This window comes from Notamacropus eugenii, chromosome 5, assembly GCF_028372415.1.
Source record: "Notamacropus eugenii isolate mMacEug1 chromosome 5, mMacEug1.pri_v2, whole genome shotgun sequence".
NCBI classification, from domain to species: domain Eukaryota; kingdom Metazoa; phylum Chordata; class Mammalia; order Diprotodontia; family Macropodidae; genus Notamacropus; species Notamacropus eugenii.
In genome coordinates, this window is record NC_092876.1 from 35,349,195 (window position 1) to 35,371,003 (window position 21,809).

Here is a 21,809-nt window from a genome sequence, read left to right on the forward strand (position 1 = left end):
GGCTTTGGCTGCTCAGGGACTTTCCCCCTGGGGCGGCTGCTGCTCTCTACAGCCATCTACTGGCCTTGATTTGCAGTTCAGTGCTGCTGCTGTGAAGATGTCCGCTCTGGGAAGCACATGGCCTGCAGCTCTTTTGGAGGTCCTTAGAGATCTAGATCCCAGCCTGCCTCATCTAGTCAGCTACCTGGAAAAGTCCTTAGATATTTAAATCTGTCTTTTGCCCAGTCAAAAATTATATTTGAGTTTTTCACTCTCAAGATGCTGGTTATGATTTCAGTGGAAAAGGAAGGAGAAGGGAATGAGCATTTATATGGTACCTACTATGTGCCAGAAACAGTGCTAAGGGCTTTACAAATATCTTGTTTGATCCTAACAACAATAATCCAGGGAGATTAATGCTTTTATTATACACACATTATAGTGGAAGAAACTGAAGCAGACAGGTTAAGTGACTTACCCAGTCACAGAACTTGGAAGTGGCAGGGGCTAGATTTGAATTCGGGTCTTCCTGTTTCCAGGGCTAACTCTCTACCCTCTAGCTGGGTGAAGCGAGCAGGACTGGTGATGACTGTGCTCCTTACTCTCACCTCCAGAAATCAATCTGCTGTACTCTCTGTGTGTGCAGAACAAAAGCCACGCTGGTGGGCAGCCTTGTGCCTGACTTGGGTGGCTTTCCTACCAAGCTCTGTCTCTGTGGCCTCTTGTAGGCAGCAGCAACAGATAATTGAACGGGATTCCTGAGTGTGTGTGCCTGTGCATGTGTGTGTGCATGCATGTGCATGTGTGTGTGTGTGTGTGTAGGAGAGAGGGGAATTGAGGGAGCAGGAGGTAACAAACAGAACTGGGGGAGGAGAGCAGTTGGGCGGAAATGTTGACATTGTCCTTTGATGCTAAAAGGTCAGAATTGGAGGAGACCTTGGGAGGCTGGGCCTCCTCAGTGAGCTGTCCCAGGACACATGGTGCTGGAGGCTCCCCAGAGGGCGATGATTCGTCTTTCAGCTCTTTAGCAGGGCTGGCTATGGCAGCAGCCGGTGAGGACAGAGGCCTCCTCTGACCCTCCTCCTTGTGTTCTTTGCCCTCAGGAACTTTGGTGAGCAGCTGTGCTGACTGCCATGGACCCGGATTCCTATGCCAGCATGCAGGTGGGCATGCGTGTGGTGCGAGGGGTAGACTGGAAGTGGGGCAACCAGGACAACGGCGAAGGGAACGTCGGCACCGTGGTGGAGATCGGCCGGCAGGGCAGCCCTACGACGCCTGACCGGACGGTGGTGGTCCAGTGGGATCAGGGCACCAGGACTAATTACCGGACTGGCTTTCAGGGCGCCTTTGACCTTCTCCTCTATGACAATGCCCAGATAGGTAAAGTGAGGCCTGGTGGGGAGAGGCAGAGAGAAGGGAAATTCATAATAATGATGGCTAATATTGATTGGCTTATTAAGGTTTGCAGAGCGCTCTATGTGCATTATCTCATTAGAGCGTTACCACAACCCTGGGACGTGGGTGCTGGTATTATCCTCACTTTACAGATAAGGAGACTGAGGTGGACAGAGGTTAAATGACTTGAGTCGGGTCATACAGCAAATTAGTGTCAGAGGCTGGATTTGAACTCGGGTCTTCCTGCTTCATCCATTGACTCAAAGATGCTGAATCTCTTTCATGCCCCCGGAGTCAGGCATGGCAGGGGCCAGGCTCAGGGTTTCCTCACCGCTGGTTCCCCTCTTTCCAAGGCCATGGAGGGAGGGGGTTGCCCACACATGCCCGTCTCTAGGGTGGCGGGTGAGCAGGAGCTACCCCCGCAGGTGTCCGTCACCCCAACATCATCTGTGACTGCTGCAAGAAGCACGGGCTGCGGGGCATGCGCTGGAAATGCAAGGTCTGCTTCGACTACGACCTCTGCACCCAGTGCTACATGAACAACAAGCACGATCTGGGCCACGCCTTCGAACGCTACGAGACCGCGCACTCGCGCCCGTGAGTACAGCCCCCCCTCCCCACCTGTGTGAGGGTGCTGGCCGGGGGCAGGGGTGAGAATGCCTAGGTCAGGGCCCAGTTGGGTGAGGCTTCAAGGGCTAAACCGAGGTTTTGTCAGAGAGGCAGGAGGAAGAAACTAGCTTTGGCTGAGTATGGGGTGTCCTGTGGTCAAGTCTTGGCTAAAGGAAGGTGATTTGAGAGCAGCGTGTGAGATGTACTGGAATGAGGAGAGGCTTGGGGCAGGAGGTGAATTAGGTGAGAGGTGATGAGGGCCATGTGAGCAGCGGTGTTGGCACAGGTGAAAACGGGAGCTTGGGGGAGCGAAGGGGCCAGCCCAGTGCTGAGCTCCCCACGGTGAGACTCCTCCAACAGGGGGATGCCACATACTACCCCCTGGGCCCAAGAGAGGCTGAGGGAAAGGCTGCCCAGGCTACCTGAGACCATGGGGACCCTCTCTCCCTTTCTCTTACCCCAGCCCTTTAGCTTTGCTCTGGCTGCAAGGGTGCCCTTCTCTCCAGAACCAGGAGAGTAGGAGCCTAGCTCCGTTCCAGCTGGGCCATTCTTCCAGCCCTCCACCCCCAGGGCACATGAATCCACTTGGGGCCCCAGATCTGCTTCTGGAGGACCCCTCAGGGGTGGAGCTGCCCTGTGACAGGGGGAGGGGGATGCTGCTGGGCTGACCTGCCTGCCAATAGGAATGCCCAGGCTAGCCCCTCCAGCCCCGAGTTTGGCTGGGCCATCCCTGGCACATTCCCAGGACAGTGGCAACCTGGTCTCTCCCAGACCTGCTCAGTCATCCTGCTTCCTGTTTCCTGGGGCTTGGAGTCAGTCCCAAGGGGTGGGATTGACCTGGACCTGGGAGAGATACCTGGTTCTGTGTCTTGGGCTTGTTGACCTGGATACTTTGGGCATAGTAAATCACCACGTTGAGATTAACCAAATCCAGCCCGAGACAGCTGAATCCTTAGGAAATGGAATTAGGAAGGGTAAGTCTCCTCCGCACAAGCCTCCCACTGACAGAGGCTGAGAAGTGGGTTTAGTCAAGGCCTTGCCTGGGAGGCCAGAACCTGGGAGCAAAAGTTCCCAGACCCCATCCTCGAGAAGGCTTCAGTAACTGTTGCTTTTGAGCCTCACTAGTGAGGTAGTGGAGTGAGGATTGTCCCCATTTTACAGATGAGAAAACTGAGGCCCCCAGAGATTAAGTGATTTGTCCATGGTCCCACAGCGCTAAGTATCGGGGTGGGGGTTGAACCCAGGTCTGGCTGGCTTCTTATAAACGTTGCCTCGTTCTCCTCAGTCCCTTGGGGAGCAGCAGGGGAAGCCCCCAGGCCTCACTCGGCCTGTTTTCTCCATCCCAGCATGTGGATGTGAGGTGAAGCCCAGCTCTAGAGTGATTTTGAGTGAGACACTTGCTGTCTCTTGGCCTCAGTTTCCCTCTTAGGGGAACGCCAATGAGGACATTGGACCAGAGGACTCTTAAGTTCTCCTCTTCCACCCTTAAGTCTAGGGAGTACAGCCCTAAGAAAGGAAGTCCCCCAGGGAGGGCACCTGCTGGCAGCTCCCTCAAGGCGGGGGATTTTCTTTGGGAGCACAAGGGGCTGTGTGTTTGAGGTCTTCTCTTCCCTCCCAGCCGAAGGCCACTGCTGCCCTTGGGGTCAGATGCCAAGTTTGCCCAGATCCCCTCTGGCTTCTTGCTTCTAGACTATTCTGTGGCCGTTTAGCTGGGGACCTGAAAAGAGCACCACATGTGGAGTGAGGCCTGGACACAGCCCTGCTGGGATTGCTAGTGAGGAATTCCAGAAGCAGCCATTGTTGAACAGGAGCTGGCCCTAGGCCGAAGGGCCCTCAGGCTGGCAGGGAGCCCCCAGAGCCTCAGCCTCCTGCTCATATCAGGGTGGGAGTTGGTCTCCTCAGCCTGGTGACTCCACCAATCCAGTTTTGTAAACCCAGAATGTCCAAGTTAGAAGGAAGCTTCCCCCTTGTGGGGCACACTGACCAGGCAGGCTGGTGACTGGCCCAGGGTCAGTGGCAGAGCCAACCAAGAGCCTGTGTCTTCAGACTCTCAGGCCTGGGTGCTCTAGAACAACTTGAAGGTGACAAGGTCATAGATTTGGAGCTGAGGCCAGCAAGTCCAACCTCTTCCTTTTACAGTTGGAGAAACTGAGGCAAACAGGTTAAGTGGCTTGCCTAGGGTCACATAGCTAGTAAGTATCTGAGGCAGGATTTGAACTCAGGTCTTCAAGCCTGTGGTATATCCACTAGGTCAGGCCCTGCCATCTTCAGACTTGGCCTATCTCACCTCTTTCCAGTTTTTCACCAGGAACAGTTGGGAAGGTCAGGAATATGGAGAATTGCCTCCTTCACAGGCAGAGACTGCTTAGGGAGCCTGGGTGGTCTCATTTGGAGACCCCATAATCATCTTGAGACCCAGGAACTGCAGCTTGCTTCCCTGACCCCCACTCCCCCACCCCCTTGAGCAATATCAGCTCTCCCCTTCAGGCCCAGGTTCAAAGTCTCTCCGTGTCTGTGGTGGCCCACAGCATGTTATGGGCTGCCTCATGTCCTCCCTCATTTAGAGGCTCCTGGATACTCACTGAATGTGGTAGCGGCAATCAGTTTGCTCACAGTGTGCCAGCTCAGCCTGTAAGACCTTGGCATGTAGCCCCAGTCTCTTCATTTTCTAGCCCCTCGAGTGCATGACTTGTCCAAGGTGCTATCACTAGTGAGGTAGAGCCCCCAAAGCTGGGGGGGGGGGGGGGGGAGCTGGATTAGCCAGGGCTGCAGCAGCGGGGGTCCTGGGAGGGATAGACCCTTGTGCCAGTGATGTCAGTACAGGGCCAGAAAGAAGTGAGTCCAGGAAAAGTGCCCTGTCAGCCATCCCCCAGCCTGGGGGCTCAGCCTGTGCATCTCTCTCCCATTTGTATATTCAGGGCCAGTCTGAATGGGAAAGAGAACCTGGTCTTGGCTGAGCTCCTCAGGCTGGGTGGGGAGGCCAGGCTCCCGTAGAGCCCAGCAGTGAGGCTGGCCCTCTCCAGGTAGAACAGAGAACAGCCCAGCCAGCAGACTTCCTGTTCCCAGCACATGGCGCGCCATCATCTCTAGCCTCTGTGCCTTTGCCAGGGCTGTGGAAAACAATCCCCCTTTTCATCATCCCTATGTTTAGGCCCAGGAGCTTCACCGTCTCCCAATGCAGACCTGTGCCTACTCTGTCTGAGCTGCCCACAGTGCTCAGAGGTTAAGGAACTTGCCCAGAGTGGTGTGGCCATGAGGGTGGCTATCTGTCCACTAGGCCTGCTGCCTCTCTAGCTCCCCACCTCAGCCAAAGTGCAGTCTGGTCACTGTGCCTCATCCCACTATTATGTGTTGATTGGGTATTAACTTAGCTGAGTGCATGTTGTCCTCTTCCCCATTTTGGTACATAGTAGGTGCTTAATAAAAGCTCGTTGGAATGGTGGCATTGCAGAGGAGACAGGGTGAGGGGTGGAGGGAGGTCCCAACGCTGTCCCTGAGGTGTTACAAGGGGGAGGGGAGTGTGGCTCTAAATAGTCTGTGATGTATGAAGGGCTGGCAGCAGGGGTCAGATTAGCACAATCCCTGGCCAGAAACTAGGTTTGAGTTTTTAACTGTGTGACTGCCTGAGCTGTCCACCAGATCTTGAGAAAAAACCAGTGGTTCAAAGCCACACCAGGCTATGAGTTGCTGGGGTCTGGCTGGCTTAGTGGCTGGCTCTCTAGTCTCTTCCTTGCTGAGAAGACCTAGCCAGACTAGCGCTCATGGTCAGAGCAGGGGGCCTGGCTTGAGTGGGTCTGCAACACTGTGGGCAGAATCAAGGGATACAAGACCTTGGGATCTCAAGACAAGTCTCCACTCCCTGGCCAAGGGCTTCTTCTGCCACCACCTTCCCTTTGGAGTGCCTGGGACTGAGCAGAAGGAACTTGGCCTACATAGGATATTGGATTGTCACAGTTCTGGTAGAGAGTCGCAGCTCAATGGCCTGACCCACGTTCCAGGGAGTTTCTGTTTGTTGACCTACCCCTTCCCCCTCTTTCAGTCTCCCTCAGCTGTTAGGCAGCCTGAAGCATTTCCTCAGGTTGAGCTGGTCATTCACTCATGGCCTTCTCCCGCTGACCCAGGTTTCTATTCCAAGACAATTGGTCTGCAGTTCTTAAGCCCTTCCTCATGCTGGAGATATATTCTAGCTGCCCTTTCCCTCAGGGAGCTTACAGGTGTCTAGTTCTGGATGTGGTGTTCCCAATGTGTGGCCCGACCACCCCCTGACCAACTTCTCTGTCCCTTTAGCTTCTGTAGGTAGATGACCCCAACCAAGGTCACGCTTGCCTGCTGGGCTGGCACCCCCAGCCTCTACTAGCATAATTGACTTGGAATTGCCAATGAGAACTTTAAATTCTTCCAGTTAACTTTCCTTCGTTTGGGTCCCCAGAGCCAGCTCGAGGACTTTGGAGAATGCAGTCATTTCCCAATTGGGAATAAAGCTGTCTTTGCTTTTGTAGGCATTGTTGGTCAGAATGGGAACCCAGGACAGATTAAAAGGACTGAGCCCTGTGGCACGAAACTAGAGACATTGCCTTGGGTTGACCACGACCCTGTGAGCATGCTCCCTTGAGGAACGGCAGGGCAGCAGCTGCTGCTCTGCATGATGGGCTTTATTTTTTTAATAGTATTTTTTTTCATTTATAACAGCTCTTTTTGTGGTAGCAAAAAATTGGGAATTGAGGGGAATGCCCATCACTTGGGGAATGGCAGAATTAGTTGTGGTAGGTGAATGCAGTGGAATACTGTTGTACTGTAAGAAATGATGAGCAGGCAGACTGCAGAAAAACCTGGAAAGACTTGTACGAACTGATGCCGAGTGAAATGAGCAGAACCAGGAGAACACTGTACACAGTCACAGCCACGCTGTGCTATGTCTGACAGCCTTAGCTCTTTTCAGCGATGCAAGGATGGATCTAAGACAACTTCAGAAGTCTCAGGATGGAAAATGTTGTCCACATCCAGAGAAGGAACTATGACATCTATGCAGATTAAAGCATACTCTTTTCTATCTTTTTCTTCTTTCTCATGGTTTTTCCCTTTTGTTCTGATTCTTTTTTTCACAACACGACTAATGTGGAAATATGCTTAACATGATTGTACACATATAGCCTATATCAGATTGTTTGCCATTTTGGGGAGGGTGGGAAATTTGGAACTCAAAATCTTATAAAAGTGAAAGTTGGAAACTAAAAATAAATTATTCTTTTTAAAATAGTATTTTAGAGGGGCAGCTAAGTGGTGCAACGGATAGAGTGAGGAGGAGCTGAGTTCAAATGTGGCCTCAGACACTTGACCCTTACTAGCTGGGTGACCCTGAGAAGAGTTGAGTTTGTCATAGCTGGCCATCACGCCATGTCGCTGTTACTGTGTGCAGTGTTCTCCTGGTTCTGCTCATTTCACTTTGCATCAGCTCACACAAGTCTTTTCAGATTTTTCTGAAATCTGCCTGTTCATCATTTTTATTGCACAGTAGTATCCTGCCCATTACTTGACATTAGTGACAGACTGGCAGGTGCCTTGCTGGAATCCACATATACCGTGTCTGTGCCGTTCTTTCATAAAAAGAAGAAATGAGATTCTCCCCATATGAGTTATTACTGAGCCAGCACCAGTTCATGGTGGCTCCCTCCTCCCTTTCACAAAGCCGCCTTTTAACGTAGTTTTGAATGTTCTCTAGGAACTGGCAGCAGATCCTCTTGCCTCATAGTTCTCAAAATCTGCACATTTTTGCTTGTTTCTGACCCCTAGCCTCTGTCCGCTGGCACCCAGCTCTTGGTTTACGGCCTTTGCTTTCTTCTCTTCTCCATTGACTTTCAAGACTTGGTCTGTTGTGGAGCTTCCTGAGCAGCCTTTGTGCTCTCTTGTAGGACCTTAGAATTAAAGGTGGGAGGGACCCCAGCTTGGGTGGGAGGTATCCAGACCAACCCCCTCATTTTACAGACAAAGAAACTGAGGTGAAGGGGAGTTAATGTTTCCCAAGGTCCCATCGGAGGAAAACTCAGGAGCCAGTCCCCCTGCAGCTACATCCACTCCTTGAGATGGACTCTCCGTCAAAGTCAGTGGCATATGTCCATTTGGGTCTGGCCTTCTCCCCCCTCATCTGTCACGATCTCTAAAATGGCACATTCCCTTCTTCTCAAGGTTGCAGTGCACCAGCAAGCATTGATTAAGTGCCAGTAATGGCATGATGCTGGATTCTTGGTTGGGCAGAGGCACTGGGCTGCAGGAGGGGGGAGGTTTCTGGTAAGGACCATCCTCTTCCCCTGGGTTGCACTGAGGTCAAAGCTTCTCCTCCCACCCACTCTGGGCTGCCTTTTCCTCTGCCTGGAGAGAGCAGTATGTTCTCATTGATATTAGGGGGAAGGACAACCTAGAGAGGTGGGGGAGAGAGGAAAGCAAGGGAATAGGTATTAAGGGCCTACTGTGTGCCAAGTACTGTGCTTAGCACTTTACAATTAGTGTCTCCTTTGATCCCCACAACAATCCTGGGAGGTAGCTGCCATCATCCCCATTTTACAGATGAGAAAATGGAGGCAAACAGAAGTTGCCCAGGGTAACCTAGCTAGTTGGGGGTCTGAGGCCAGATTTGAGTTCTGGTGTTCCTGGCTCCAGACCCAGTGCTCTATCTCCTGCACCACTTGGCTAAGAAGAAAGATACCATTGCCCTGGGGACCTCCTCTTGGGTTGAGAGGACTTAGCTTAGCCTTAGCTCTGGGGGAGGGTTCAGTGCCATGTTCTCTTGCAGAGTCACCGTGAGTGCCCGCCACAACCTGCCTCGAATCACCCTGCGGGGCATCTTCCAAGGCGCCAAGGTCCTCCGGGGCCCAGACTGGGAATGGGGCAATCAGGATGGTGAGTGGAGAGAGAGCAGTTTGGGGTGGGCCTAGAACACTGCTTTCCACTTACAGTGATAGGGCCCTTGTACTCACCTGTGCCCACAGGCACCAGCAAAGCTTATAATCTGTTCCTGCACAAGGTGGGAAGAGCAGGTCCCTGGTGGCAGAGCTGGGCCCTGGGGAACTGAGAAAGAGAGAGAGGCTTGGGTAACTGACATTCACTGGGAGGAGCAACACCTGGCATTGTCTTCCCAGGGGGCGAGGGGAAGCCAGGGCGTGTGATGGACATCCGCGGATGGGATGTGGAGACGGGCCGCAGCGTGGCTAGTGTGACCTGGGCTGACGGCACCACCAACGTCTATCGTGTGGGGCACAAGGGCAAGGTGGACCTCAAGTGCGTAGTGGAGGCGCCAGGAGGCTTCTATTACAAAGAACACCTCCCGAGGCTAGGTATGGCCTTCAGAAAATATGTTTAGCCCTTCTGCAGCAGAAGAAATCTCAATTTTTTTTTCTTCTGTGGGATATTTACACCTTATTGTCAAATCTGGGTTAAGTATTTTTGTGTTCTCTGCTGACCTTAGTATGTCATCTTCAATGTCCACAAAACTCCAAAAGTTCCTTTTTAATTTCTTATGCTGACCTGCACTATGTGGAAACCTCAGTGGGGAGGTGGAAGGGCTAACTGTCCTTTCTGAGGAGCCCAGGTGTTCTAAGGTGGGCTCCCTTCCAGAGCTGAATGCCGCCTTGTCCGTGGTTTGGGACGATGTGGATCCTGGTTGTCTGTCCTGAACATCCCAGTAGGGAGAGGGAGACCTATGAAAGTTTCCCAAACCAGCCTTTATCAGTGGTTTGCCCCATAGTCCTGTGGAGGCTGATCCCTGACCCCCCAATACACCCCAACTCCAGGCAAGCCCGCTGAGCTGCAGCGGAAGGTGAGTGCCGAGAGCCCGCCCTTCCAGCATGGAGACAAGGTCAAATGTCTGCTGGCCATGGATATTCTCCGGGAGATGCAGGAGGGCCATGGAGGCTGGAATCCCAAAATGGCCGAGGTGAGGTCAGCCTGAGCACTGCCCCTGACTGTACCCCCCAGGCAACGCCCCAAAACCACAGCCCTGTCCATACAAGTCTCTTCTAGGGAGCAGGGTACTCATGGGTAGTCTGAGATGGGGGGGCGCCTTGGGGAGAGCAAGCCTGGTTGGATTGCTCTTCAGCAAGGTGGTTCTTGGTGCCCAGCTTGACTCCAGTCTCTGCCTGCCTGCCCAGCATTAGGAGGTGGGGAGATACTAACTCCTGTGAAAATTCTCTTCTTCTGTTTTTTTTTCTCTTCCCTCCTGCCCTTTTCTTGCCGTGGGTACAGTTCATTGGTCAGACAGGCACAGTCCACCGCATCACTGACCGTGGCGACGTACGGGTCCAATTCAGTAGTGATGCCCGCTGGACCTTCCATCCCGGTGCCCTGACCAAAGTGAGTGCGGGAGAGGTGGGCATCCTGAGCTCTGGAGTGAGGAGAGTCTCATTTGACAGATGAAGGAACTGAGGCCTGGGGGGGAGGGGCTTGGCCAAGGCGACCCTTAATCCTCAATGTTTAGGCCGGCTGACTCACTCACCCCTTGTCCTCCTCAGACTGCTGGCATTTGGGGTTAGGGTCCAGGTCCTGCCTCTGGCCCCAGTCCAGTCCCTGATTTTCTTCTTTAGCACAACACATTTTGGGTTGGTGATATGGTCCGGGTCATTGAGGATCTGGAAACGGTGAAGCGACTACAGGCTGGACACGGGGAGTGGACGGATGATATGGCCCTGGTGAGTGTCCCCTGCCACATCCTAGATTTAATATCATCACAGTCTTCATCCCAGCTAGAAGGGCCAGAGTCCTGGACAGCGCAGGGAGCTTAGTGCTGGGCCTCCCAGGGGGGGTGGGGGTGGGGGTGGGGGCCTTCCTTTCCCCACCCCCACCCCCCACCCCAAGCCTGTCCCAGCCTCCTCCGCTCCCTCCATTCAGAATCTCCTGACTTCCCCTTCCCTTTCACAGGCTCTGGGGCACGTTGGAAAAGTGATAAAGGTTTTTGAGAATGGAGATTTGAGGGTGTCTGTCGGCAGTCTGTCCTGGACTTTCAACCCCGCCTGCCTGACGGTGTACCACCTGGAGGCAGATGCCAACCTGAACGCAGCAGAGAACACCAAGGAGCCGAAGAGTAAGGAAGCAGTGGGCACCTGCAGGCAAGGCCCTCCCTCCATGGCCCATAGCATGGGGGCTGAGGCCAGCATCCTCCCAGACCAGGGGCAAGAGTATGGTGGATCCTCCTGCATCCCCAGCCCCTCAGGTGGGCAGAGGGTTGGTCAGGGGTTCCCCTGACTCACTGAGGCTTTGGGCTCCCCCAGGCTCCTTGGGCACTGCCCTAGAGAAGCTGCTCACCCAGAAGACTGACCCCGAGCAGCCAAGCCGGCTGGTGACCGAGGTGGCTCATGGCAATGTCGCCAGGGTGCTGGAGCTGGTGAAGAGGCATCCGGACAAGGCAAGAGCCCCCAGGAGGGCACACTCCAGGATGGGGCCCTGAGAGGAGTCCAGGGAAGGAAGAATCCTCCCAGAGGAAGGCCGTAGGCCACAGTGGTGATAATTATTCTTATCGTAGTTAACCTTTACATAGCACCTCCTGTGTGCTAGGCACTGTGCTGACAAGCAAGCCCTTGACAAATATCTCATTCAGCCCTCACAGCTGCCCTGGGAGATAGGGGCTGTTGTTAGCCCATTTTACAGTTAAGGAAATTGAGGCAAACAGAGATTTGAGTGATATATCTGGGACCACCTAGCTAGTAAATGTCTGAGACTAAATTTGAACTTGAGTCTTCCCAGCTAGACTTGTGAGTAACAGGTGAGAAAAGAGCCTGCTGAAAATGAAAGGGTTTGCCCAGAGTCACTGGGAAGCAGCTGGGACCAGGCAGGCCCTAGGATGGGAGGAGACTTGGCTATTTGGGGAGTTTGTTCATTTTTATCAACGCTCTCTCTGCCCAGACACATGTGGGAGCACGCACACACACGCACATGCACACATACGCAAACACACTGAACCTTCTCACCTAACACAAATGCCCTCAGGCCGCACCCCACACCTGCCCCAGCCAGTCTCCAGATGCCTCAGGTCTCCCTTGGTGGGCACTCAGCCATGGTTTTTCCCTTTTCCTTTTTCATTATTTGTTACAAGGGATGGCTCTGGGGAGGAGTGGTCACAGGACAACAAAAAAGCCATAAAGTTAGTCTAACACAGCTCTGGGGCCCTGTGGCCATGCCCTAACCCCAGCCCCACCCTGCAGGTGGATGTCAGGAACCAGGGCCGCACTGCCCTTCAGGTAGCTGCCCACCTGGGCCAAGTGGAGCTGGTGAGACTTCTGCTCCAGGCCCACGCGGGTGTAGATGTGCGAGATGACGAAGGGGATACCGCGTTGCACTACACAGCCTTCGGGTAAGGTGCCCAGGAGGGTGGTGGATACGCAGGCAGGCCTCGTTGAGTGGGTGCCCACTCGGCAATGCTTCCTGTGTCTCTTCTCATCCAGCAACCAGGCTGAGGTGACCCGGGTGCTGCTGAGCCGGGGGGCAAGTGCCAACCTGATCAATAATTCCAAGTGCACTGCCCTGCATGTGGCTGTCCACATGGGCTTCCCGGAGGTGGTGCAGGCCCTGTGTGATCAAGGCTGTGATGTCAATATTCCTGTATGTTGTACTCTGGTCTCCCTTGGGTCCCCTGCCCCTCAAGCTCCCCTCATCTCCCCAGCCCTACCCCCTGTCTCCTCTGCTCTCCCCTCATCTCCCCTGCTCCCCCCATCTCTCCTGGCCCATGCACCCCTTCTCAGCCTCATTTGGTCACCATTACATTGACAAATGGGCTCATATACATGGTTTCAGGGCCATGTTCTGGAGCATATTCCCTTCTATAAATCCTAGGGGACCACACCTCAGGAAGGGGCCACCCTGGGGGTGTGGATGGCCCCTCCAGCTTGTAAGAGCTTGGGTTTGGTTCTGCCTTGCCCTGCACCCTGTGGACAGTTTGCTGAGTCTTTGGCTCCCATAGGACATGTGTGGAGATACCCCCTTGCACCGTGCCATCTCTGCAGATGCCAAGGGCATCATTGGGATTCTCACTGAGGTGCCCACCATCGACTTCACCGCCTCCAATTGCCAAGGCTTCAACCTCCTCCACTATGCAGCGCTCAAGGGCAATGTGCTGTGAGTGGGGCTGGGAAGGAGCACGGGAGGAGGCAATGCCCACCCAGGGACCCGGGGCTGGACCCAGAACAAGGCCTCAGCCCCTGATTCCCACGGAGGGCAGGCTGGGGTGCGAAGGGGATGGCTGGCCAGGGGCCTCATCTTCCCAAGGGGTGAGTGGGTAAATGGATGAGGACCCCTCCCACCCCTACAGCCTCAGGCTACACGCCAGCTTTTTGGGTGTGAGCAGGGTAGGCTCCAACAAGGAGAGTTTCTGAGTGTCCATGGTGATGAAGCGCAGAAAAACAGAAGACTTTCCCTACCCTGGCTCAGGGCTCCCTCTGCCTTACTGGGCCGAGCCCAGTCCAGGGCTCAGATTCTGTGTCTCATGCTGCCTACTCTGTGCCTCTGGGCAAGCAGCTTTGATGCCCTGCAGTCCCTGCCCATGCCAGGGTCCTGCTTTGAGGACCCCCACGAACAAGCCCCTTTCCTCTCAGCAGAGCTGTCAAGAGAATCCTGGCCCGGGCCCGGCAGCTAGTAGATACCAAAAAGGATGACGGCTTCACGGCCCTCCACCTTGCAGCGCTCAATAACCACCGGGAGGTGGCCGAGATCCTCATCAAAGAGGTGAGTGCTGGTGGGCAGTGGGGCAGGGGTCCTTGGGCAAAACTGAGTCCAAGCTGTGCCCCCCACCAGCTGTGTGACCCTGAGCCAGGCACTACCCCCTTTCTGAGCCATGGAAGCATGGGTGGGTCACTTTGGCCTGCAGATGGACAGGAGAGCTGCCAGCATTGAAAGGTGGGATGCGTGATCTTTGGAGGCCTCTGGGTCATAGGCGGCTGCGCCAACTGACCAGCTGAGGAGGGGTACTCTGATTCAGCTGGAGCTCATTGTGGGCCCTGCTCCTGAGCCCAGCAGTCCTGGACGGGTGGGGTGCCAGGAGGGAACCTGATGCTCTGGGCCACCTCTGCCTGCAGGGCCGCTGTGATGTGAACATCCGCAACAATCGCCACCAGCTGCCGCTGCACCTGGCAGTGACCCAGGCCCATGTGGCACTGCTGCTCCTGCTGGTGAGTGCTGGCAGTGACGTGAATGCTGAGGATGAGGCCGGGGACACCGCCATGCACATTGCCCTGGAGAAGCACCAGCTGCTGGCACCTCCCCCAGCCGAGGCCAGCGGTGCTGGTGAAGGGACCTCGCTCTTCTCCAGGGTAGGACATGGGACAGAGCATTGGGACCAAGAACCCCTCTCTGGCCTCAGTCTCCCCTCTGTAAATGAGAATACACCAGTTAGTTCATTGCTAGCCCCATGTTTGGTCCTGTGACGCTGCCTGACCAGGCCTATGTTCTCTGCTCCCTTGCACACACCCCCAGCACAGCTCACAGCCCTGGGCTACACAAGGAACCTTTTTCCTTGTGCCAGCTGTTTTTCCTTTTCTCCCCCCCCCCCCCCCCAAATAAAATTCCTGGCTTAGGAAAAGGCCCTGTATTCGAAGCTCAGGAGAAAGGCCTCCAGACAGGTAACTGAGTGCCAGCCACCCTCCATGGGCCCCTCTTTGGCCCTCATTACCAGCTCAGCCACCACCTTTTGGGGAACAGCCAGTAGACCCCGGACAGGGGCACTGTCAGGGTCTGTGGTAAAGAAGGATCCCTCACCCCCTCAGCCCTGAGCACCAACCCCTGTGCACTGGAGTGACTGACTAGCTTTGTCTCCCTCTGCTGCTATCCACAGCCTGCCCATGGGGAGCCCCTACCCATTGAGGCTTTGGGCCAGGTCTAATTAGAAAAACTAATGAACTGTGCCAAGCAGGCTGGCATTAGTCCTGGGGCGGGTGCTCACAGCTCACACTCAGCTACACATTGTTTCTGGGGAGCTTGGCTGTGCCCGAATCACCCAGGTCCTTTGGCTGATACAGGCCTGTGGACCAGGCCCCCCAGGGGCTCTATGCTACCCAGCCCCTCCTCTCCCAGCTCCAGGCCTCCAGCTTCCTGGGCAGCACAGAACTGACCGTGGGCATCGCCATTGCCTGTTTCTTGGCCCAAGAGGGTGCGGATGTGAACTACGCCAACCACCGTGGCAAGTGCCCCCTGGATGTGGTCACGGATGGACGGGGGGCTCAGGCCATCCGCAGCTTTGCCCAGAGGTTCAGGTAGGATTGGGGCTGGAGGGCTGGGTGGAGCCTGAGCCCCCACTGCCACAGCTACTGACCCTTCTCTCCCTTTCCATCCCTGGCAGGGAGCAGCAGGGTTCTGTGGGCACCGTGGGGAAGAGCCGCGGGCTGCGCAGGATGCATAGCACGCCTAACACCATGACCAACCTGAGCGTGGGCGGGGCGGGCGGCAGCAGGCAGGACAGCGGCGGGGCGGGGGCCGGGCCTTCTGAGTGCCTTGTCTGCTCTGACCTGGCCCTACTGGTGCGCTTTCTGCCCTGCCAGCACAGCATCGTGTGTGAAGGTAAGGGGGCTTTGGAGAGGGAGTCCAGGGGAGGGAGAGGTTCTGGCCCAGCCTCTAGCCCGTGCCCTTTCTACTCTGCCCTTAGAGTGTTCCCGCAGGATGAAGAAATGTATCCAGTGCCAAGTGACAATCAGCAGGAAGCTTCGGCAAGGTGGGGAGAAAGTGGGGTATGTGGGGGGGGTGGGGAGGGAGATGTAGGGGGACCTGGGGGAGCCCCCATGACCTCCTTCTGCCCTGACATGGCCCCCCAGACAGCACCGAGGTGGAGAGCAGTGGCTCGGGCCTGGAGTGTGCAGGCCAGCGGCAGCTGGTGGAGGAGCTACAGAACCGCTACCGGCAGATGGAGGAACGCATCACCTGCCCCATCTGCATCGACAGCCACATCCGTCTGGTGTTCCAGTGTGGTCATGGCTCCTGCCTCGAGTGTAGTGCAGCGCTCCGCATCTGCCCCATTTGCCGCCAGGCCATCCGTGACCGCATCCACATCTTTGTTTGAGAGCTGCGTGAGGACTTGGGCAGAGGCCGCCTGGCCTGGCGAGGGGCCCGGGGCCCCTACTGGGCACCAGCGCCAAGCTCCTGCAGCATCAGGAAGGCAGTGGGCAGCCTGTCTCTGCTGGGCACACGTGCTCCAATGTGTCTGTGGACCCCTCTCTCATCACCCAGGGAGACCCAGGGTGGTCAGGGAGGGGACTGCAGGGTGGCATCCAGGGATTTTGCACTTTACATGGAGGGGGCACAGCCCAGTGGACAGGCTGAAGAGGGCGCTTGGCTGGATACCAGCTGCCTACCTGCAGCCCCTCTGGGCTGTTGGTGCCATGCCACACCAAGGGCCACTCCTGCCCCTACTTCTTGGTTCAGGCAGACTGGGAACTGGTCTGGGGGCCAGGGCTTGGGCCTCGTGGGAGGGGGACCAGTCTTCTGTTCAGCAGCCTGGAAGAAGTCCCCTCAGCCTCTTTCTGGCCTATCCAGCCCACGGCAAGCAAGGCCAGCAGTCATCTGTGCCCAGGGGACATAGCGCTTCCTGTCCTGCCCCATGAGCGCTTGGTGTGTGGCCTGCGTGTTGTGATTCCCCGCATCTCCCTGTTGGCTGTCTGATCGCCCCCGGCCCAGGTACCAGCTGGGGCCTGTTACACAAGAGCCATTTTTCCAGTATCTGCCTTTGCAAAAACTCCCCTAAAACACACACACACAGACACACGTACACGCACACACACACACACACACAGAGACACACACACACACACACACACACACACATGCGTGCAAACACACACATATATTTTATAAAAGGAAAAATGAATTTTGTCCTTCTGGTGTCTGCCTGTTCTTGGGAGGGGGGCATTGGGGCTGCTGGCCTGGTTGGGGGAATCTTGGTGGGCCTTGGTACAGAGCTTCAGATCCCTCAGGGCAGAGCAGGTTTCCTGGCTGTCCCCTCCCCAGTGATCGGGGCAGAGGCTGACTCTCCCTGCCCCTGCATTCTGCTTTAACCAGCATAGCCCTGAGGGCCTTGGCTTCCCCTGGGGCTGTGTTTGGTTTGGCCACTGACAGCTTTGGGAATCCCTCCAGTTCCCTGGCCTTACTTGGCCCCACTGAAGTCGCCAGCTCCCAGGCCCTGGCTTGCTCGCTCTCGATGCCTTGGTTTGGGGGCCTGGGCCTCTGTGGGAAATGTCCTGCTCTGTCTGTAGCAGGCCTGACCTCCTAGTCAAAGCTTTTATTCTTTCACCGACTGCTGCTTCCTTTTCCCTTTTGTCATACCTCAGTTGTCCCTCCTAGACCAGTTAGTCTAACCCCTTCAGCTGGACGTTTGGGGCCTTCCAGGGTCTGTGCCCAGCCTCGCTTCCCCAGCTGACCCTTGCCCATGCCTAGGCCCTGTGTCTTGGCCTGGAAGACGGCTCCTGAATCTGGCCCCTCGAGGAAGATGGCACAGGATTCCTGAGCTGGAAGGGCCAGCTTCTCCATGGTCTGCTTCTGAGGCCTTAGGTGGGGCCTTCAAACTCCAGGCCCCCCTCCAATGTCATTCCCCCAGACCTGTGTCCCCAAGCATTCCTGTTATGCGCACACGTCTACAGATGATCTTAAGATCTCAGTCTCCTGGTGTGGATTCATGGGGTTTCTTTCCCATAAGACGGTTTACCGGGGAAGCAGCCAGGTTTGGAGCATGAGGACCTGGATTTGAAATCCCAGGGCATGGGGATGGCTGTGTGGTCAGCAGTCTCCCATGGCTGGGGGGTTGGGGGGAACCTGGGAGACCTGCCCCTCAGCAGCTCCTCTGTCCCCATCTCGAGTCCCATCCCCCCACTCAAAATCTGGCCTTACTGTGTGGTACCCTGCCCTCAAGCATCTTCCATTCTAGTGAGAGGAGGGGAGGATGATCCTCATCCCTGGTAAGAGCCAAACCCAGAGACAGGTGCTGGGTTCTAGACCCTGTCTCTAGTTGGGGCAGACGTGTTCTGACTGTGACTAAGCTAAGTTCAGGCTCAGGTCTGCATTGGCATAGAGCAGGCCTTAGGACCAAGGGCTCCAAACACACGAAAACCAGCGTGATTTGAGGAAGGAGAGAACATTAGCAGCTCAGAGGGGAGAGGTGGAATCAAGGAAGATTTCCGGTAGAGGCCCAGAGCCAAATCTTGATGGAAGCCTGTAATCCTAGGAAATGGAGACAGAGGAGATGTAGTCCAGGCTGGGTTATCCTGAAGGGAAACAGATGGGTAAAAGGGTCCTCACCTCCAGAGGCAGTCTTGTGGAGTGGAAAGGACTCTGGCACTGGAGTCTTGGATTCAAAGTCTGGTTGCTGCTCATTCCCACTATGATCTTGGTCAGTCACTTAAGGGATGGGGCAGCTAGGTGGTACAGTGGATGGAGCTCCAGGCCTGGAGTCAGGAAAACCCGAGTTTGAATCCATCTTGAGACACTAGCTGTGTGATCCTGGGCAAGTCCCTTAACCCTGTTTGCCTCAGTTTCTTCATCTATACAATGAGCTGGAGAAGGAAATGGCAAACCACTTGTCTCTCTGCCAAGAAAGTCCTAAATGGAGTTATGAAGAGTCAGAAAACTGAAGAGGGTAAGGGAAGAATCATTTTATATGCTGTCAACTATTTACTAAGCTTGTACTAAGCAGCTTTTCCTTTGTTATCCTTAGAACAGCTCTGGCAGGCAGATGTTACACCTATTTTGCAGGTGAGGAAACTGAGGTGGGCAGCAGTTACCCAATATCACATAACTAGTGACTCTGAGGTTGGATTTGAACTCGGGTCTTCTATATCCCTTGTGTTTTCTTGCTGGACGTTGGCAACTTTTTCCTAAACTGTGTCTGAACAGCTAATCTTGTGGCACACTGTCTCATTTGGTCTTTACAATAGCCCTGTATTGTAGCTTGTTATATCCCCATTTTCAGGGATTGAAATTTTCATGCCAAGCCCAACTTTGTTGTTTGGGCCCTGAATGGCTCGGAATGTAAATAGCAGTTGTTTCTGTTTTGGTCAGAAACTCTGGGGTTTTACCCTCTCAGATCTATTTTTTAAAAATTATTTTTAATTTTTTAATAGGTAAAAAGGCCATTTCCTGCCTGAATTCTTATTAAGCCTTAATCACTGAATGGACGCTGCCTCAGTCAAACTGAGACGTGTTAAAAGTCATAGCTTAAAAAGGCCAAGGTCTCCCACTGCATCCAGAGCCATCTCCAATCATCCTGATTCATACCTGGCCACTGGACCCAGCTGACTTCAGAGGAGAGAATGAGGCTGGTGATTGCACAGCTCTCCCTCCTTAAATCTTATTCATTCTTATGTCACGGCATCACCTCCTTGATGTAATGGTCCTCTTTGAGATTGAAGGACAACAGTCCCCATTTCACAGATGAGAACACAGGCCCAGGATCACCAAGCTAGTGAGTGTCCTTTGTCCTGACTCAGAGTCCAGAATTCTGTCCTCTAGGCTAGGCTTAGATCATAACCCATTCTCCTCTGTCTGTCTCCTCCTCTCCCTCTCCTCTCCACATTCATACCTCCTTTTTTCCTTGACCCTGGAAAAACCGAGCAAGGGAAAGAGGGAATTAAAGTCCAAGGCTTTCCTCTCTCCTCAGGACTTCGTCCTTGTCTTCACTCTCCCTCTTGGTCACCCCTCCCTTCTCCACCTCACCTCACCCCTGTGTCCTGCTAAGGCAGATGTTCAGGATCTTTTGGGGGGTGGGGACCCCTCTGGCAGCTAGTGAAGACAGTGGGTGGACCCCTCTGAACAACGCTTTAAAATAAGTGAAAGAAATGCTGGCTCTCAGAAGTTTGTGAAAGTAAAGATGTCATTTTCTCCCATTCAACATCATAGACCTGAAAACTCCCAGACCCCAGCCTCAGAACCCCTATGCTAAAGTAGCCGCTTGGCCCCTCCTCCCATACCCACGATTCGTCTAGGGAGCAGCTACGTCGGGGTGGGCCAGATGGCCAGACTGGATCTCTGCCCAGTCCAGAGCCACTGATTCCAGAAGCCCCCCAGTTCCCCTGGGGAAGCTCAACCTCACTCTTCAGGATGCATCCCTGAGGCAAGGTCCATCCTCCCCTCCTCCCACACCACAAGCAGGCTGGGGGAGCCATGTGTCTTGGTAACAGTCTACTCTGGCCTCAGAAGCCACATCCTGAGCAAATATTTGGTCTTGGAAAGGGAAGGAGGGACCAGGTCCAGGGGAGTCTGACCCAGCCAAGAGTGCGGGGCGGTGACTGGAGGCAGGGAAAGCAGCACACTTTCCAAGAATCTCTAGCTGGCCTTTTTGCTTCAGATGGATGGGCTGTTCCCCCAGCCCCCACCTTCCCCAGCCCTGTCCTGGCCTGCATATAGACAAGTGAAATGAAGGCAGGGATGACTTCTTTAGGGCTGAGTTTCTCCAACAGAAGGCCCTAAAGGGCTGATCTAGGGGTACTATACTCCATCCCCCCCACCCCAGCTGCTACTGTCTCGGTATCATCTCTCCTCACTGCCATGCTGATCGTCCTTTTGGTGGGAAAGCAGGGGGCAGCCAAGAAGGTCACTCCAGGCCCTTCCAAGTCCTTCCTAGTCTCTTGGGACACAAGAAGGGGTGGGCACTGATTTCCCATTGGGTTTCATCCATAACTCACACATAGCCATTCCTTCACATATTCACTTCTTATACACATTCATTTGCAAATTCAGTCTTTCACTACCCCATCCATCGTTCAGTCACAATAAATTCCCGCACAGTAGCTAAGTGGCTACAAACACATTCACCCATCTGCTTCATTGGTTTGAACATTTATTATTGAACATTCATTCAACGAGGATTCATTAAGCACCTATTATGTGCTGAGTACCGTGGTGAGTGCTGGGGAGATGAAGACGAGGAGATCTCATTCTATCTGCTGGGTGGGTGTGGGACTGTGCTTCCTTGCTCCAAGGAAGACCCAAGCTGTGTTGTGAGACAGCATTACCCGGATGCGCAAGGTGACTAGGGATCACCTCCATGACAAGCCCTAGGTGTGATAAATACAACACTAAGCTTATGGTCAATTAGAGAGAGTGTTATGGGGTGGAGAGATCCAGGGAGGTTTCCTGGAGGAGGTAGAACTGGGTTTGGGTGGGGTAGATTGGGAGAGGTGATAAGTTGGACATTTCCATGGGGAGCAGAGCCCAGAATCAGGGGTGAATGTGACATGGAGACTGGCCCTGGATAGAGAAAAGGGAAAGAAAGGGAAGAGAAAGCATTTATATAACCTCCCTAATGTGTATCAGGCACTGTGCTAAGGGCTTTTACAAATCTCATTGGATCCTCACAACAGCCCTGCAAAGAAAAGGCTACTTATTTTTACAGTTGAATAAGTGGAGGTTATGTGATTTGTCCAAGGGTCGTGCTTCTAGTAAGTATCTGAGGTTGGATTTGAATTTGGGACTTCTTGACTCCAGGGCCAGCACTCTACCCACAAAGATGGGAACAATTGGCTATGAAGGCCTGGGTTTGAATTTTAGCCTTGCTACTAATTCACTAGGTGACCTTGGACAAGTCCCTTTTTGGACTTTCATTTCCACCTCCGTAAAATGAGAAAGTTAACATCTAAGTGACTTAACTGTAAAGGATGACATCATAAATGAAGCGGATGAGCAAGGAAGAAATTACCTGTCCGATCTATGGCTGGGGGGAGAATCTGTGCCCAAACAAGGAAAAGAGAGGGTCATGGGAGATAAAAATTTTGATTACTTAAAATTTTCAAAATTAGAAGGGAATCAGGTAAAGGGGGGAGGGGAGGAATCTTTGCAGCGATTTTCTGTGATAAAGTTCTTGTTTCTAACATATA

The 21,809-nt window shown here is 54.1% G+C and overlaps 1 protein-coding gene across 8 annotated transcripts in view; it reads left to right on the forward strand.

The window, feature by feature from the left end:
• The window catches only part of MIB2 (MIB E3 ubiquitin protein ligase 2), a 53,567-nt gene extending 36,747 nt beyond the window's left edge, over positions 1–16,820 (forward strand). For 5 of the 8 annotated variants that reach the window (XM_072608521.1, XM_072608522.1, XM_072608524.1 and 2 more), the window contains 19 exons: positions 1,083–1,359; positions 1,800–1,971; positions 8,771–8,877; positions 9,117–9,311; positions 9,768–9,910; positions 10,219–10,326; positions 10,557–10,661; positions 10,891–11,053; positions 11,241–11,374; positions 12,171–12,319; positions 12,411–12,567; positions 12,926–13,080; positions 13,560–13,686; positions 14,037–14,270; positions 14,535–14,579; positions 15,031–15,209; positions 15,296–15,513; positions 15,599–15,664; positions 15,765–16,820. In XM_072608521.1, the coding sequence (XP_072464622.1) occupies positions 1,113–1,359; positions 1,800–1,971; positions 8,771–8,877; positions 9,117–9,311; positions 9,768–9,910; positions 10,219–10,326; positions 10,557–10,661; positions 10,891–11,053; positions 11,241–11,374; positions 12,171–12,319; positions 12,411–12,567; positions 12,926–13,080; positions 13,560–13,686; positions 14,037–14,270; positions 14,535–14,579; positions 15,031–15,209; positions 15,296–15,513; positions 15,599–15,664; positions 15,765–16,009 (2,949 nt within the window). In that variant the 5' untranslated portion in view covers positions 1,083–1,112 and the 3' untranslated portion in view covers positions 16,010–16,820. Of the gene's footprint in view, positions 1–1,082; positions 1,360–1,799; positions 1,972–7,997; positions 8,081–8,770; positions 8,878–9,116; positions 9,312–9,767; positions 9,911–10,218; positions 10,327–10,556; positions 10,662–10,890; positions 11,054–11,240; positions 11,375–12,170; positions 12,320–12,410; positions 12,568–12,925; positions 13,081–13,559; positions 13,687–14,036; positions 14,271–14,534; positions 14,580–15,030; positions 15,210–15,295; positions 15,514–15,598; positions 15,665–15,764 lie in introns of those variants that run through there. The other 3 variants (XM_072608527.1, XM_072608528.1, XM_072608529.1) reach the window with 3 other exon arrangements.
• Positions 16,821–21,809: the final 4,989 nt, after the last annotated feature.